Genomic DNA, 17,447 nt, shown 5'->3' with positions numbered 1-17,447 from the left:
CTTTAAATAATAGAACCATCAATAAATATATATGGATACTGATACAGCCCTATTTTGGGCTGTAGAAAAAGTAAAATTTCTTTGCAAATTTTTTATATTGTAAATAATAATGTAAATATTAAAAGTCAAGGTACTTACTAAAATTAAACTTTTAATCCTTAATTTAAGATATTTGTACTTTTGTTTATACCGCTTGCTTTGTTTCTCATTTAGATTCATTTCTGTTACGAAATCTATTGTCATCAATAACAACAACTTTTTGCTATACAAGCATGAAAATTGTCGACCTTATACATAAAACACAACTTATCTATTTGTTGACTATTGTAAACATGTATGGTACATAGTGTTGAATTGAATTTATAAGAGGGTAAGCTGCATTGTGCTTAATTTCTTTGTAAATAATGAACCAAATATGAAGGTAATTATACTATATAAACTTAGGAATAGGAAATTAAATAATTATATTTGCTTTTATTGAAAGCAAAGAGTATATAACCGCGAGACCGCGACACTATTGAGAGCAGAACAGAATTCTACGAGAGGCTAGAGATGGGAATTCATTCATGTCACGAGTGGAATCTGTAATGTTCTTAAGTAATCTTTAAATCTATAATTCCAATCAATTATACATAGCTATAATCAGTAGATCGTTATAGCAAAGTTACATCTTAGCAGCTGATGAGATTTTTTTTTGTTTAATTCATAGGTTTTCAGATAGGATAAGAATATTTAAGAATATATGGCATATGTATTTTTTTAGCTCTCGTTGATTTAAAGATCAAACTTGTAAGTAGGGCTTGAATTACCGTTAAAAAATTATTATAATTATTACTGTCAAACAGGATTACCGTTAGAAATTCAGCATCGATAAGCTGGCTAACGATATTTTTGACGTCATTTACTGTACTTTACTCTGCTACTCATATATCGTTACTCGTAAAATTAACGGTAAGAGTTATCGTTAAGATTGTTTAACGTTAATTAAAAGGAATGCAAGGGACGCGCGTGCGGCACGTATAGGCAACAACGCTTTGGTAAAGATATTTAAAGCATTAATTGGTAACGTTATTTATGTTATTTGATATAGTTATTATTAGCGTTTCTTGGTAACGATGTATAATAATTTAATATCGTAAAATTACATTACCGATCACGCTTTTCTCGGATTCAGTCATAACTTTTTGAAAATGTCGTGATTTACCGTTACTTTAATGTTAATTTAGTAACGTTAAAAAGCCCTGCTTTTAGTCACGTTCTCTACTCTAGTGATGTACTGATCTGATTGATGCTCGTGACGTTGACACACCGTCGGCAGAAATTGACACTGTTCTCATATTAAGTGGGCTAAGATCACAAATCATACTGTACCGCATAAAATGTAATGCTGACGCATTCCTTTGAATTACATGAACAAATATTTGACTCAGTGGCAAATATGGAACTAAATGTATAGCTGGTTTCATAAAAAAATCTGTTCTGAAATGAAAATCTGGACTTTTTTTATTTGCTGAGCATAGACAATGACGTTCTCTATCGTTCTATACAACAAGCTTTTTCAAGCTTGCTTCAAGAAAACAACGGAACGGACTAGTGTGTATGGAAGTGCGTTAGATTGATTGCGCCGCAAATAATTTTCACGGGTAGGTAAGTTTATTTGTTTCTTAAAATTGTTCATGTGGTATTTATCAAAAAACCGCTTGTCGTTATATCCTAGTAACGGCTGATTTCAACAATGCAACCAATTCGGTCATGACAACTATTACGGGTGTGTGTTGTGTGCAGTGCAATTTAGGTAATAAATTCCCAAATTTTCATACCTTTTCATTATATAATTAGTTCAAAATATATGCGTCGTAAATATTTATATTATTATATCACAATAATGTTTTAGTACAGTTTCTTGCTATTTGCGACGCTATATTTCGAAGAGGTTATATTACAAGAGTAATCTGTAATTCTGCATTTGTTTGATTTTTCAGTGTCGCATGAGGTGAGGAATGAATGTGCAAAAATAATTTAATTTTGATCGTAAGAAGGGCAATTAATTTTCATCAAGAATAAAAAAATCACAATGGCAGGTTTAGAGCAACAAGCTTCTAAGCTCTTGGACTTCAATCAAAAGTTAGATATAACTTTGTTGGACAACATTGTGGGATGTTTATATTCGACTGTTGGAGAGCAGCAACGTGTAGCACAAGATATACTGACTGCCCTTAAAGAACATCCTGATGCTTGGACCCGTGTTGATACTATTTTAGAGTATTCACAAAATCAAGAAACAAAATATTATGCTCTACAAATATTAGAACAAGTGATTCAAACCAGATGGAAAGTTCTGCCACGAAATCAGTGTGAAGGTATAAAAAAATACATTGTTGGACTTATTATAAAAAATTCTTCTGATCCAGTCATGATGGAAAACAATAAAGTTTATTTGAAGAAGCTTAATATGATTTTAATCCAGGTGTTAAAGAGAGAGTGGCCTCATAACTGGGAAACCTTCATCAGTGACATTGTGGGAGCTTCAAAAACCAATGAGAGTTTATGTCAAAATAACATGGTGATTCTGAAACTGCTAAGTGAAGAAGTGTTTGTTTTTAGTACAGGTCAGTTGACACAAACTAAAGCTAAACATCTGAAGGACACTATGTGCTCAGAGTTCAGTCAAATTTTTCAGCTCTGTCAATTTGTACTTGAAAATTCACAAAATGCATCTCTGGTTGACGCAACACTTCACACTTTATTGCGATTTTTGAACTGGATTCCACTCGGATATATATTTGAGATGAAGTTGATAAGTACTTTAATATTTAAGTTTTTGAATGTGCCTATGTTCCGGAATGTCACTCTCAGTTGCCTGACTGAAATAGCCGGTGTGACTGTCAGTAATTATGAAGAACAGTTTGTGGCATTGTTGGTCCAAACAATGGAGCAGCTGGAAGTCATGCTTCCCTTGAGTACCAATATCCGAGAGGCGTACGCTGCTGGTCGCCATCCGGAACAAGTGTTTATACAAAACCTGGCATTGTTCCTATGTACATATCTTAAAGAGCATGGTAAACTTATTGAAAGAAGAGGTCTGACAAACACATTAATGAATGCTTTACGTTATCTTGTTTTGATATCTGAAGTTGAAGAAGTAGAAATATTTAAAATCTGCTTAGAGTACTGGAACTCCTTAACATCAGATTTGTACAAGATGGCACCATGCTCACATGCTTCCAGCCTTTATGGACTTGGCAAGGGAGTAGTGAGAAAGGCATTATATGCAGAAGTACTAAGCAGTGTCCGATATATTATGATATCAAGGATGGCCAAGCCAGAAGAAGTGTTGGTTGTTGAAAATGAAAATGGTGAAGTGGTCAGAGAATTTATGAAGGATACTGATTCAATAAATTTGTACAAGAATATGAGGGAGACATTGGTTTACCTCACTCATCTGGATTATCAAGATACAGAGCGCATTATGACTGAAAAACTTCAAAATCAAGTGAATGGCACAGAATGGTCTTGGAAAAATCTCAACACATTGTGTTGGGCTATTGGTTCTATATCTGGGGCTATGATGGAAGAAGACGAAAAACGGTTTCTTGTTGTAGTCATCAAAGAACTATTAGGGCTTTGTGAACAGAAGAAAGGCAAAGATAATAAAGCTATTATTGCCAGCAATATCATGTATGTGGTTGGGCAATATCCACGTTTCCTTAGAGCTCATTGGAAGTTTTTGAAAACTGTTGTCAATAAACTTTTTGAATTCATGCATGAAACTCATGATGGTGTACAGGACATGGCTTGTGATACATTTATTAAGATTGCACTGAAATGTCGGCGCCATTTTGTAACCACACAGGTGGGCGAGGCTTGCCCTTTCATTGAAGAAATTTTGAGCACTATTAGTACTATTATCTGTGATCTGCAGACACTTCAAGTACATACTTTCTATGAAGCCATAGGATACATGATTAGTGCACAAATTGATCAAGTAGCTCAAGAACAACTAATTGAAAAGTATATGCTGCTACCCAACCAAGTTTGGGATGATATTATCTCACAAGCATCTCATAATGTTGACACACTGAAAGACCCTGAAGCTGTAAAGCAACTTGTGAGTATAGTGAAGACCAATGTAAGAGCATGCCGTGCTCTGGGTCATCCATATGTTGTCCAACTTGGCAGGATATACTTGGATATGCTGAATGTCTATAAAGTAATGTCAGAAAACATAAGCCAAGCAATTGCATTGAATGGAGTGGTTGTGACTAAACAACCACTTATTAAGAATATGAGGATTATAAAAAAGGAAACATTGAGATTGATAGCGAGCTGGGTTTCTAGATCTACAGATAATACAATGGTGTTGGAAAATTTCATTCCTCCACTTCTGGATGCTGTTCTTTTGGATTATCAAAGGACCACTGTCCCAGAAGCTCGAGAACCAGAGGTTTTATCTTGCATGGGGGCTATTGTTTATCGGCTGGAAGGCGATATAACATCTGAAGTACCGAAAATATTTGATGCTGTGTTTGAGTGTACTCTGGAGATGATTAACAAGGATTTTGAAGAGTATCCAGAGCACAGAACAGAGTTTTTCTTGCTTTTGCAGGCCGTGAACACACATTGTTTTAAGGCATTCCTTAGTATACCACCAGCACAGTTTAAGCTGGTGTTGGATTCCATAATTTGGGCATTTAAGCATACAATGAGAAATGTAGCCGACACAGGTTTGCAGATCCTGTACAAATTACTTCAAAATGTGGCAGAGCATCCACAAGCAGCTCAGAGTTTCTACCAGACTTACCTGTGCGACATTTTGGAGCATGTGTTCAGCGTAGTGACAGACACGTCGCACGGCGCGGGGCTTACAATGCACGCGACAATTTTGGCCCATATCTTTGCTCTGGTGGAAGCTGGATGTGTCAAAGTTCCCCTTGGACCAACTCCTGACAACATTGTTTATATACAGGTTTGTTTTGTTTTTATATTTATTTTATTAAAATTTAAGATATATCCTTTTAAATATATTTATCCTTAATGGGGTAGAGAGGACTAATAGTCTCAAAAGACTTAAATAGCATTCACGTTTTTTTGAACCTGTTGCCCTATATGGGATAAACAGGCACACCTCAATAGGGCTGTTTACTTCACACATAAATACCTATGCCATGAGAACTACCCTCGATTAAAGTATACAAGTTGCACAGGAAAAGAAGCATTTTTTTTTCAAATTATAGTCCTTAATTTTTCTATGATTTTCAAGGGCAATATGATATGATTTTCAATTCGAGCTTCCCAAATTTGTATGCTAAACTTTATACCATTTAGAATTACAAAAGAAAAAGACAACTATCATTTTTCATATGAAATTATGCAACAATATATTTTATTTTCAGGAATATGTTGCAAATCTTCTCAAAACAGCATTCCCTCATTTAACTGACAATCAGATCAAAATCACTGTGCAAGGTTTATTCAACTTTGATCAAGATATTCCTGCTTTCAAAGATCACCTCAGAGATTTCTTAGTGCAAATAAGAGTAAGTACCTACTCAAATGTTTATTTAATAAGTTAAAGAGGATGATGAGTGATGGCTTGGTTCATTCAGGCCATTTAGTAAATTATCCTTCTGGATAAATACCTAAGACATGTTTTGTAATTATCGACTTAGGCCGATTTACATTTGTAGTCTATATAGATTCTAGTCTAAATGCGAAATATGACATCATCATCCTACTGGCGTAAATCGTGATTTTGTCCTCCCATGTCTGGAGAGGGTGTACCCACGATTCTGGATTGTGTAAGTTAGATTTTTTCATGAAGCTTATTTTATTTGAACTCCGCAATCAACTGGTATTAGATAATGGTTACACAACAAATGACTGAATGTGCAGGTCACGATGTTTTCACTCACCGAAAGTTTAAGTTATTTACAAAGTACATTAGTTTGATTGCTAACCGATGCTTTAGCGAACTATTGTATCTAAATAATCAGGAAAGAGTTATTTCAGAGTTCACTCACAGATATTCTCACACTCATGGTTGAGAGAAATATCGTGAAAAAACGTCAGTCTTACCACATAATAATAACCTTCTAAAGTTCTCCAACCCATAGTTTGTTGGTCTACCTGTTTTGATTTAGTAAAATGTACATAATGGATTGAATTTTTAATTTTGAGATACTAATTTTTGAATGTAATAAGAACTCACCTCGGTGTAGAAGAGCCCGCGCGGTGGGCCTTTTGGCTATCATCAATGAAATTAATATTCAACCATAACATAATAAAAATTTCAGGAATACACTGGTGAAGATGACAGTGATTTGTACTTAGAAGAGCGTCTGTTTGCTCTCCGCCAAGCCCAGGAGGAGAAAAGACGAGTGCAGTTGTCTGTTCCCGGCATCCTTAACCCACACGAATTGCCCGAGGAGATGCAAGATTAATCCTATCCCTAAGTTATGTGGTAACAGTTCACTTTAGAATAATAGTTATGTCTAAAGAGATAAGTAAATGCCTATTCATTACATGCCGGGCTTTTTCTTGAACACCCACAGACATTGACGGATTGCCAAGTGCCTATTTTCGAAAACAATTTTTTTTTTGATGGAGGAAAATTAATGATCATGTAATAACATCTTTTACATGCCCACAGTTTTTCTGGATGAATTTTCGATCATTTTTAATCAATTCTGTTCAAATTGAGTTCCTGTCGTTCATGAACGCGTTTAAGTTAGGTAATTATAACTGTAAAAAGCTGTAAAAATTAAATTTTCTCAATTACCTTCTTTGCCATGGGATATAGTAATTCGAGATTCTAAGGGCCGCCTCAGATCAGAATGTTCGCGGCGCGCACTTTGTGTAAAATAATTTTTCAGTTTGAACTTGAAAGACTCAGCATTGCTTTAGAAAATTTGTATTGGCCGGACGCATGCAGCACCATTGCCATTCTGGTCTGAATCATTCCTTAGACTGCAAGCAGTCATTATACATAGGGTCTGGTTTATAAGATCGTGCTGATTGTCAACAACTGTAGGGTAAAAGTTATCAACATGTTAATGTGATGGTAAATAGAGGTATTGCGTTTTTGCTCAACATGCAAGATGTAATAATGTACAGTGAGCAGTACTTGATATTGAGTGCTGTGTGTATGAGCATAAATATATTATATGACGCTATGAGAAGGTAGATTGATGAGGTGGTACTTTATTTTCGCTCACTGTATTTACACGAGCAGTATGTCTAATCTCTCTATTTGTTTATGTGAAGTGATAGAAAGAGTTAGAAAAAATCCTAATAAGCATTCATGAATAAGCCCCCCAGGCCAAGCTATCATTTAGATACCTGAATGCTTATTCTTTCTGAAAAGCTACTATTCAAATCCTGCAATCAAAAGTTTTGTGAACATTTTGTTAATTGCATGCTATATTTTCTATACCCTCTGGTGGTGTTGGCGTCCATTCCATATGCTGTGGAATTAGACTGGTTTCTACATGCCCATATAAGAAAAAGGCTTGAAACGAAGGCATTAAATGAATTTAAACATGTAGTGGATTGTTACCAATAAGTGAAGGCCCTTATTGTAGTGCCTATAAAATATCACCTTATAATGACAGTTTGTACAGAGGATCGCAAGGAACCCTGCAAGGTGATGTATGTTAGTGAAGCTTCAATGTTTATAATAATAAGGTGTATTTTGCATGCACAAGATAACATAGGCCGCTCTTAGTATAGACGAATCGTACATAATTTGCATTGCTAGAGACAATAGAATGTTTTTAAGTAATCTTCAACTGTAGGTAAATAAAATCTCTGTGATGGAAACCATGTCGAATGTTGAACATGTAAGTACGCTATGGAATCTGAGTATTAAATGAGTAGATTCTAGGTAAAACTATTATGTGATTGCTGTTAGTAACATTTTCTATGTTTTGTTTAACATTGTCAAAACTAATTTTGTAATGGATTGGGAACCTAAACATTTTATTAGATTTCCAAACACATTTCGGGTCGGATTAATATTGTCAATCTTTCAATTTTGTGTTTGAAATAAACCAATAAAGTAAAAAAAAATGCAGTTTGTATTTTACGGGGAACTCTATATAAATGGGAAAGCCAGAAGAGAAATAGAAGAGACTACACTTAACATAAGTAGTAACTACCACCAGCATCTAGTCGATCCACTCATTCTCTCTTGCCTGAATAGGGTCCAGTTTTCAGGAACGGAACCCTATTACTAAGCCTCGGCTCTCTGTCTGTTCGTTTGTCGGACTGCCTGTAGCCAGACTGTAACTCATAAACGGTGATAGCTAGAAAAATGAAATATTAACGGAGGTCTCCATATAATATACGTGTTTCGTTTTCGCTTTTTTTAACGGTAACAGATAGACGCTTAAAATTTTAACACTATATTTACATGTACACTTACACAATTTCCTTTCAAAATAAATAAATAGGTAGAAACGTCAATATTAAATATGAATATTTGTATCAAACGTGATGATGGTATGGAACTGTGCGCTGGTGCGCGAGTTAAGACTCAATTGGTTTTTTTACTATATACATAAAAATGTAATGTTATCCTGTGAAACAGTTTATTGCTTTTAAAAAATATCAAACAACATAACTGCATACTGTCTGGTTAGGGTTACCTAAAACAGGTTTTTTTTGAGACAAAAATGAGTTTTTTTTAAACAATGACTTTATTTAAAATACCCAAGGGTGATAAATGTAAATATGTACTGGGTCGGTACGTAATAATTAAAATTGTGCAAGGAACGGAATATCTTTCAGAGAACATATTTTTTAAAGTTCTTATAAATAACAATACGAACGCTCATCGTCAGAACGCCTAGCTAGTGTAATACCTTGGCAGGCGTGAATAAAAAATAAATAAAACGACGTAAATACATAATATTATGTATGTTTTAAAAGGGTCAATATAAATACTTCTGATGGATTTGGAGAGCCATTTCATTGGGACAGGCTATACCTCCACATTTTTTAATTCTTTAATCTTGTGCTGTTCCGAAATATAACCTGCATGTAGATTATTATTATACTAGTATTTTTCTTTAATTCAGAATTCAAAGACAGCTTCTCAAAATTTCGTCTATTCCGTTTTGATCGTTTAAATTTATTCAATATACACATGAAGTAGGTAGGCGTTTCACACTAGATAGGCGTCAACATGATTTAAAAATACAGAATTACATAATTTGATAAATTTAAATATTTTTGTGGTCTTGCAATAGGGGCTATCATGCTTTAATTTCTTCTAGTAGTAGTAAAGACTAATTAATTCTTGTTAATTTGTTCTTGTTCTTGTGTCTTCCACTGAAATAGGTACTCTTTCAGTTTAATTTGATTTAGCTCCTCTTTTTTGAAGTTAAAGTAAGAGAGGGGGCGTAAGCCGGGCAGTAAGGAGAGTCAGGATGTTTCTAATCCACATTCGTGAATAAACACTCAGTTTTCTTTCGTGGTGATCGTAATAATTAATAGAATCTATGTTAGCCCATATTGAATAAACAAAATGTGTATTAAATCTTAGAAATATTATTTTGATAATAATAATAACAATCTATTGCGGCAGGTTTACAGGACACCGATCAAAATGGGTATTAATATTAAAATCATCGAAGTTAATAGTAATCACACAGCCATTTAATACATATTCGCATAAAATGATTTTGATTTAACTTGTAAGAAATAGGATTTAATCAAAATTTTGAAATTGTGCTATATACATACAAATAAATTATTAAAAATCCACAAGCCAAAAGAATTTCTGTGAAAACATACATATGTATGCAAGGCAAATGTATTGTGCTTTGGCAGTATCTGGTCACCTCGCCAATGAAGCTTAAATACACTACCTGCCTTTTCTTAAAGTCTCGTCGTTTTTATGAACACTCATTTCATTCATTACTAAGTCATAAATGTGATTACCTCTTTATCCCTTACGGAAAAGACGAAGTCTATAGTTTCAAAAATGGGCTAATAGCCTGTGAAATTCAGACAAAAATATAACGATTATATTCTAAAAAATACAAAAGTGTTCAATGAGTTTTAAGCGTGTACCCTAGAAAAATAGTTAAACGAAAATAATTAGCATTTTTATAATCTTACTTCTAGTATGAATACTGATACCCATGTCAGAGAAAAACAATAGGGCACAGCTAGTTTATTTATATTATAACATACATACATACATACATATAATCACATCTATATCCCTTGCGGGGTAGACAGAGCCAACAGTCTTGTAAAGACTAATAGGCCACGTTCAGCTGTTTGGCTTTAAGATGGAATTGAGATTCAAATAGTGACAGGTTGCTAGCCCATCGCCTAAAAGAAGAATCCCAAGTTTATAAGCCTACCCCTTAGTCGCCTTTTACGACATCCATGGGAAATCCATTATATTATAACACAATAAATTAATATGTATAAGTTAAATTTATAAGCAACCAAAAACATCATACTTTGAAGGTAACATTACTCAAATTAATGCAACCAGTTCCAGGAGGTAAAGAGGAAATAAGGCATTCGAAAAGCTTTTAACATATACATACTACACATTCATTATAATACCATTAAGACAATTCCATATTAAGGATTATTATTACCTATGAAAACAATTAGCTCTTCAACAAAAGAATTAAAAGTATAACATTATTTTGAACTAGTTGAAATGGGTTTAATCATTCTTTTTATCAGCTGTTTCTTCTTTCTCAGTAATAGCTGGTGTATTGTTGGAATTTTTCTGCTGTTGCTCCATTTCTCCAGAGAAACCAAATTCATTGACACGTTTATGGTCAACTTTGTAGATCCAACGCTGATACAAGAAAATAAAGAACACTATGTCTGGAAAATAAAGATAAAATTGGTTATCACATGTTTATTATTTTTATCAGTTACAGACAAATGCAAATACTCTGAACATACTGTGCTCCTACTTACCATCTCTGAAACAACCCAATCGGTACATTGTAGGCATTTTTATAACAAATGCAAAAATATCATCAATAAACGTATTAAGGAATTTGTATGTCATCATGCGCCATGGCAAATGAGCCACTGACTTTAACTTGTAGTTTATAAACAATTGAGGTGTCATCATGATAAATCCAAAGGTTAAAAGGTAACCGTACATCATGTTTAGGATAAAAGAATACCATCCTTTATGTTCTTGGTACAGCAGTGAGTATACACCATAGCCAATTAGGAGAGGAAAACATGCCCAGCTGAGGTAACGGAAAGCTAAAGTATCATACTCTCTGGTACTAGACTGTACATATGAACCTTTATCTGTAAATGTTAACTTTGGAATGCCAAATATGCGATCTTCTCTATTGATCTTCACATCCATAACTTTATTTATCTTCCATACTTCAATCATTAAGCCAATGAAGCAAGATATTCTGACCATCACATTTGTTTCATTGTCAAGAACATATAGAAGAACAACTGTTGATTGAAAGACATTGAAGAAAACAGATCTTACAGACAGGCCTTCTAATGACTGCCTATTGTTCCAGAACTGAATGTCATTTTTGAAAGCTAATAGCTCAAATATTGAATGTAATACTGAGACTGATATGGTCAATGCCAATAAATATGGAGATGTATCTAAAAGCAATTCTTTAACTGTGTCTTGTTCTTCATCTTGCTCCTCGCCTCCTAATGCTGAAAACATGCTTAGTTTGTCACGCATTGCTTGGGCTGTATACAGCTGCCATTTGAAAAGGCTTAGAGGCTGATATGTCAATTGCAATGTAAGGCTTTCAGTAGTGTCATTGATTGGGAAATAGTCTCGCATCATATTCCAGTAATCATTTAAAAATACAGCTGGTTTGTACTCTTTACCATCAGGTAAGAAATAAATAAATTCATCTAGAGGAGGAGGCACACTACCTTGCATCCAGTTAGTTTGATCTGTTACCAGATTTACTGTCAGATTAGGATGCCAGTGTGACACAATTTCTTCTTTTAGTGTTTCTGCTTTCTGTATTTCTACAGCAGATTTTTCTGTTTGTCCAGTGAGCAGGTTATGTGTTTTTAGGTAACGCATTTTCTTGTATTTATTTAACATTTTCTTGCCATATGTATATCTTCCTAAAGCATAATTTTGTTTATCATTGGGATCAGGTGATTTTCCCGTAGGTACAATAAATACATGAAGATATATGGAACCATTGTTCTTTAAGGTATCTGAAGCTTTGAAATTTAATGAATGTGTGAATGTACCATCCCCATTGGGCCCTCCATACCAATCTCCATATACAAGGCCAGTATGTTTCCATATCAATTTGCTAGAGTCAAAATTAGAAAAACTCTCTTTTTCAGTTAGATAACAATACATATCTAATAATGTACCATTAGAGAACATGTTGGTGGCAGCCACGCGTGGCGTCCCTGTAGGACTTGTTATATCTGTTTTAGGAGCGGATGGTTGGCGGAACATTGATGTGATAAAATAAACTACTAAGGCCCTTAGGATGAGGGACTTGGTTATGGCAAAAAATGATTCCAATTTAGTAGGTTGCATTCGTCGTCGCTGTTCATCGATTTCAGCATTGATCTAGAAAACAATATTTTTTATTCATAAAATAAAATAAGTTAGTTACTCAAAAGTATCTAACTTTTGAGTGTGCCTGAAGGGCATAATATCAACATAGCATTGTCTTATTAATAAAATATAATGAAGGTTAGATTCATATTTCATTTATTTAGTTATACTTCAAATGCTCCTTTACTCAGTCATAACTTTTGGATCAAAATTAAACTTACATCTCTGCTATCATCACTTGTAGCTACAGCTATATCGTTCTCCGTAGCACCAATTTCGCTTGGCACTAATTTATTATCTTCAGATCCACTAGTGGACTCCTCGTTACTATTAGCCATATTTGAAATACGTTATTGATTTTGGTTAGATTATTCTGAAAACACCAATAAGAACATTATCTAGTTTACAATTTTTGATATTAAAATCTCGAAAAGCTGGAGACAAGACGAGACGAGAATGCGAGAATTATAATTTGTTATTCAAAAACCTCTTCGATTTCTCGTGCTCTAGTGTTGTACTGTAGTTTCCGATTATTGCCGATAACATATTCAGTTTTAGTTATCGATTTGTGTTTACCTTTATTACCCCATTTCTCAAAATAACTTGATATTTTCATGTAATTAAAAATATAATTGCAATAATAACGCACACTTTTCATGTAAGTTTCGTAGCATCTGCTATTTGAATCTAGATACGATTCGTGACTTAACTTTGGCACACTTCACACACCATTGATGCCTAAAGGATGTCTGGTAAATCGCGTTACGCGTAACACATTGAAGGATGTACTCACTATCTGATTCTCGTTCCAAATAACTAGAAAAAAGGGGATATAAATTTTATCTAAATATTCAACAACAAGTGAGTTCACAGCGCGGTGGTGCCCGCAGCGAGCACACGGTGTACAGACAGTGAGACTTTGGGCACTATTTTGTTTATTATTATCTTTTTAACTAACTTTAACTTTTGTTGATTTTATCCACATCCACACTATTAATAAAAAGTTTTGCATTTTTGAATGTTTGTGACGAATAAACGCAAAAACTACTGGACTGTTTTCAAGAAATTTGACACAGTTAAAGACTAGACCTTCAGAAGTGACATAAGCTAATTATTAGGAATTTTGAAAGCGAAGCCCCGCACCAAAAGTAGTATTTTATAAAATAAAGTTTTTTCGCACGCAGAAGTGCCGGCACGCGCCGATGCGAATCGGCCATTAATTTTATTCATGATTTACTGTCCTTAAATATGAAACGCGATTTACCAGACACCTGTATGTATCTATGGCCGTATTTTATGGCCTCTGGCTAGTGTTTCGGGCTTGTCTGTGACATAAAAGTTGAGAGTTAAAATCTCGTCGAAGGCTTATTTTCTCCCTCTTTTATTTCTTTGCTTATTCGAAGTAATAGAAAGAGAGAGCAGAGTATGTCCTTTTAACGTTCGTTAATAAATATGCAGCCCTTAGGGCGTGGACCCATGTCTACGGTGCGGCGCCGTTTGCCGTGCAACGGTACGGCACCGCCGCCGGCAGATGGCGCGGCGCCGTGCCGCGCCACGGCGTCGTGTACCGGCACGTACACGCTCAGCACTTATACCAAAATTAGTTTTGGCTTGTTATGGACCGCAAAAGACGTATCCTGCTCCTGTTGCTGTTAAGACGTCGACGAATGAAGAAAAAACGAAATCAAAGAAAATATTGGGTAAATCCATACCTTTCTATAATGAACCATGATGGAGATCATTTTAAGAGGAAATATGAAGCGTTGAAAATATGTGGTGATGACAAATTTTACGAATATTTTAGAATGTCTATATCAAGTTTTGAAGAAGTGCTAACCAAAATAGCGCCTCGTATACAGAAGAAATACGTGTTCAGGAAACCTGTTGGGCCCATGGAAATGCTAGGCTTAACTATAAGGTAAAAAAAAGAAATTTATTTCAACTTATTTACATATTCTAATCATAGAAATATTTTCTTTGATGTATTCATACGTATGTATTAGCTAGGTCTGTGTTTTGTGTCAATCCGCCAAGCCTTTTAAAATTGCTAACTCGTCAAGTGGTCCTTTTTGCAGAATTTAAATAAAACAATCAAGTTCACGCATTTAAACAAATGTATATTTTTTACTTCTTTTCGCAACCATAATATTGTAATCTTTGTATCAATAACAATCAAACAAAAAAAAATCAACAAAGAAGAAAATCAATAAAAAAACCGTTTTCTTACAAAATTATAATATAAATCAGTAATAATGTAATCTTTTTCGTATTTATTATGATTTAAGAAAAATCGTATTCGGATTCCAGTGTATCTGTGGTATTAGACATGATGTCTTCCAAAGTTGAGACTGGTGATGTTTCGCGACGATTTATACTAATTGGGTTTGATGAATTACAAGCTGTTTGATAGTTAGTTTCATAAGACATTGTAGCTTGTGGTTGTTGGGCAGTTTGGTTATAGTTAGCGTCGTAAGATGTTGCTGTCTGGTACCCGCTATATGACTGGAATGGTGATTGATGGAAATCTGTTAAAATCTTTAAAACCCCGCTTTGAAATAGCAAGGTCTGGTGGTCATTTCTTGTTGAGAGACGGTAAAATGGCTTTAAAAAATGACAGGTGTCGATTTTCAGAAGCAGCTAAAGTTTCGACGATTTGCTTCTCAAATTCATCGCAACTTGGTTTTCGTTTTAGCGTAGTTTTTCTGTAGGGTTGATATCTTGACCTTGTGTTCGGAGTTTGAGATTCTTCTTCTATACTATCTTCAGTTAAATTTGGTGCATTTTTTTGTAAAAACATGAGTTGTCTATACAAATGATATTCTTTTATACGTTTAGCACCAGCTCCAGATTTCTTTGAAAGTTCTACCTTCTTTGTATATTTGAAAAAATTATCCTTAATGTTAGTCCATTTTTTTATGACGTCATTACCTGTAACAATCGTTATAAAAATAGAACTGATAATAAAATTGCTTTTATAATGGTCTGTAAAATTTTAAGAAATGTTTCTTTTGCAGATTTTTGGCAACAGGGAATTCATTCAGAGATATGGAATTCACAGATTATCGTGGAAAATCTACAATTGGAAAAATTGTACGAGATGTTTGTCGTGCTATATGGGACATTCTTTTAAGTGAAAGTATACCGAAAATATCCGAAGAGCGAATTGAAAAAATAGCTAAGGATTTTGACGTAAAAACAAATTTCCCGAATTGCATGGGGGCATTGGACGGGAAACACATCCGAATATGTAGTCCTGCCCACAGTGGGTCCCTTTTTTTTAACTATAAAAGTTTTAACTCTATAGTCTTGCTGGCACTGGTGGATTCTAAGTATAGATTTGTATATGTTGATATAGGATCGTATGGAAAGGAATGTGATTCCACCATTTTCCACAATTCAAAACTATACGAATTATTATTGCAAAATCGACTTCCCATACCAGCGCCAAAGCCTTTACCGGGGCTCCAAAATTCAGTTCCCTATGTTTTTATCGCTGATGAAGGCCTACCGTTACTTAACAATCTAATTCGTCCATACCCAGGGAAGCATCTCAGAGAAGAACAAAGGGTTTTCAACTATCGTTTGAGTCGAGCAAGAAGATATGTCGAGTGTGCTTTTGGTATTTTCGCAAATAAATGGCGAGTATTTCATCGGCCCTTAAATGTTCAATATAATTTTGCGACCGACATTATCAAAGCATGTTGTGTTTTACACAATTTTGTTGTAAGTCGAGATGGAGTTAGAAAATCAGAGGAGTTATATATTGACGACTGTTTTTTGAACCTTCCACAAACAGCAGATGACGTTTCCTTAACAAATCCTGTCAATATAAGAGACGAATTTTGTAAATACTTTAATAGTGATGTCGGTGCGCTTAGTTGGCAACTAAGCAAAATATAACTAAAGTTGGGTCACGGATCGAACCCACCAAATGTATTGAGTGTGTGTAAATGGCAAGTTCATAATAATACTAAGCATTAATGCATTGATTTCACTTTGATGTTTATTGTATTCACTTTATTAAGTTAAAAAGATAAATAAATAGGTAGGTATATACTCACCGAGTTTCGTTTTTTCTTTATTGTCCATGCTGTCGAATGATGGAAAAATATTTAGGCAGACATCTTTCCACCCTTCTGTTTTTAAATTTTTATTCTTATAATCCTCCTTTGACTTGTCCCAGAGAACGGGACGTGCTTCCACTAGTGAAATCAAAAAGTCTAAATCTAAATCGTCCGCCATTTTATGCAAAAAAAATTACCACGTGCGCACTATGCAACTGACAACACAATAATGAGCACGTCGGTACACGACGCCGTGGCGCGGCACGGCGCCGCGCCATCTGCCGGCGGCGGTGCCGTACCGTTGCACGGCAAACGGCGCCGCACCGTAGACATGGGTCCACGCCCTTAGAGTCACCTAGGTACGTTGATAAGACATACCTACGCTTTCGATTAGATTGTCTCAATGGTAGGAAGTGAGAGAGGGAAAAATACTATACTAAGCATGTTAATAAGGGGGTTGCGGCAGGGGGATGAAGACGATTCACGAACGTTGAAAAGACATAATAATATGTTCTTAGACATTATATATTAATATCTGTGACAATGTCTTATTATACGGCCAACTCTCAATTTCATTACAAGTATAGTTTATGGAAGTGGACACTTTTTCTTCCTCACGCTCTCTCTATGCTTTGGTAAAAAAAAATTGGGTTAACCCAAAAACAAAGTGAAAGAGAAGATATGACACATACCTTGTACGTTCGTGAATAAGGGGGAGGGCTTATTCATGAGCGTGAATCCTGAGGGGCGCGATTTACGTTGTCCGGCGACATAAAGTACCCGCAAAATTAAAATCATGAACCAAAATATTTTTTAACGCT

General features: G+C 34.8%; 4 protein-coding genes across 6 annotated transcripts; 2 read left to right on the top strand and 2 right to left on the bottom strand.

Moving 5' to 3' along the window:
* The first annotated feature begins 1,448 nt into the window (after positions 1-1,448).
* On the top strand, positions 1,449-8,053 carry LOC106135397 (exportin-1). 3 transcript variants are annotated; one of them, XM_013335680.2, is made up of 4 exons: positions 1,449-1,643; positions 1,983-4,966; positions 5,394-5,537; positions 6,294-8,053. In XM_013335680.2, exons 2-4 carry the CDS (start codon positions 2,075-2,077, stop codon positions 6,438-6,440), a joined length of 3,183 nt encoding a protein of 1,060 aa, XP_013191134.1. In that variant the 5' UTR covers positions 1,449-1,643; positions 1,983-2,074; the 3' UTR covers positions 6,441-8,053. The 3 variants fall into 3 exon arrangements, with proteins under 3 accessions (XP_013191134.1, XP_013191135.1, XP_013191137.1); XM_013335681.2 differs by having other exon boundaries at positions 1,449-1,647; XM_013335683.2 differs by lacking the exon at positions 1,449-1,643 and adding an exon at positions 1,664-1,795.
* A 2,630-nt stretch (positions 8,054-10,683) lies between these two features.
* On the bottom strand, positions 10,684-13,080 carry LOC106135398 (putative lipid scramblase CLPTM1). Its single transcript, XM_013335684.2, has 3 exons — positions 12,784-13,080; positions 10,954-12,574; positions 10,684-10,857 (listed from the first exon to the last, which is right to left on the bottom strand). The coding sequence occupies exons 1-3, from the start codon at positions 12,898-12,900 to the stop codon at positions 10,691-10,693; spliced, it is 1,905 nt and encodes a 634-aa protein (XP_013191138.2). The 5' UTR covers positions 12,901-13,080; the 3' UTR covers positions 10,684-10,690.
* A 1,098-nt stretch (positions 13,081-14,178) lies between these two features.
* On the top strand, positions 14,179-16,630 carry LOC132902483 (uncharacterized). The gene is made up of 2 exons (XM_060947687.1): positions 14,179-14,480; positions 15,577-16,630. The coding sequence occupies exons 1-2, from the start codon at positions 14,179-14,181 to the stop codon at positions 16,460-16,462; spliced, it is 1,188 nt and encodes a 395-aa protein (XP_060803670.1). The 3' UTR covers positions 16,463-16,630.
* LOC132902484 (uncharacterized) lies at positions 14,411-16,804 on the bottom strand. Its single transcript, XM_060947688.1, has 2 exons — positions 16,624-16,804; positions 14,411-15,490 (listed from the first exon to the last, which is right to left on the bottom strand). Exons 1-2 carry the CDS (start codon positions 16,802-16,804, stop codon positions 15,135-15,137), a joined length of 537 nt encoding a protein of 178 aa, XP_060803671.1. The 3' UTR covers positions 14,411-15,134.
* Positions 16,805-17,447: the final 643 nt, after the last annotated feature.

Source organism: Amyelois transitella, chromosome 14 (genome assembly GCF_032362555.1).
Source record: "Amyelois transitella isolate CPQ chromosome 14, ilAmyTran1.1, whole genome shotgun sequence".
Classification (NCBI taxonomy): domain Eukaryota; kingdom Metazoa; phylum Arthropoda; class Insecta; order Lepidoptera; family Pyralidae; genus Amyelois; species Amyelois transitella.
Note: the sequence above shows the minus strand (reverse complement) of the source record. Positions and strands in the feature narration are given on the sequence as shown.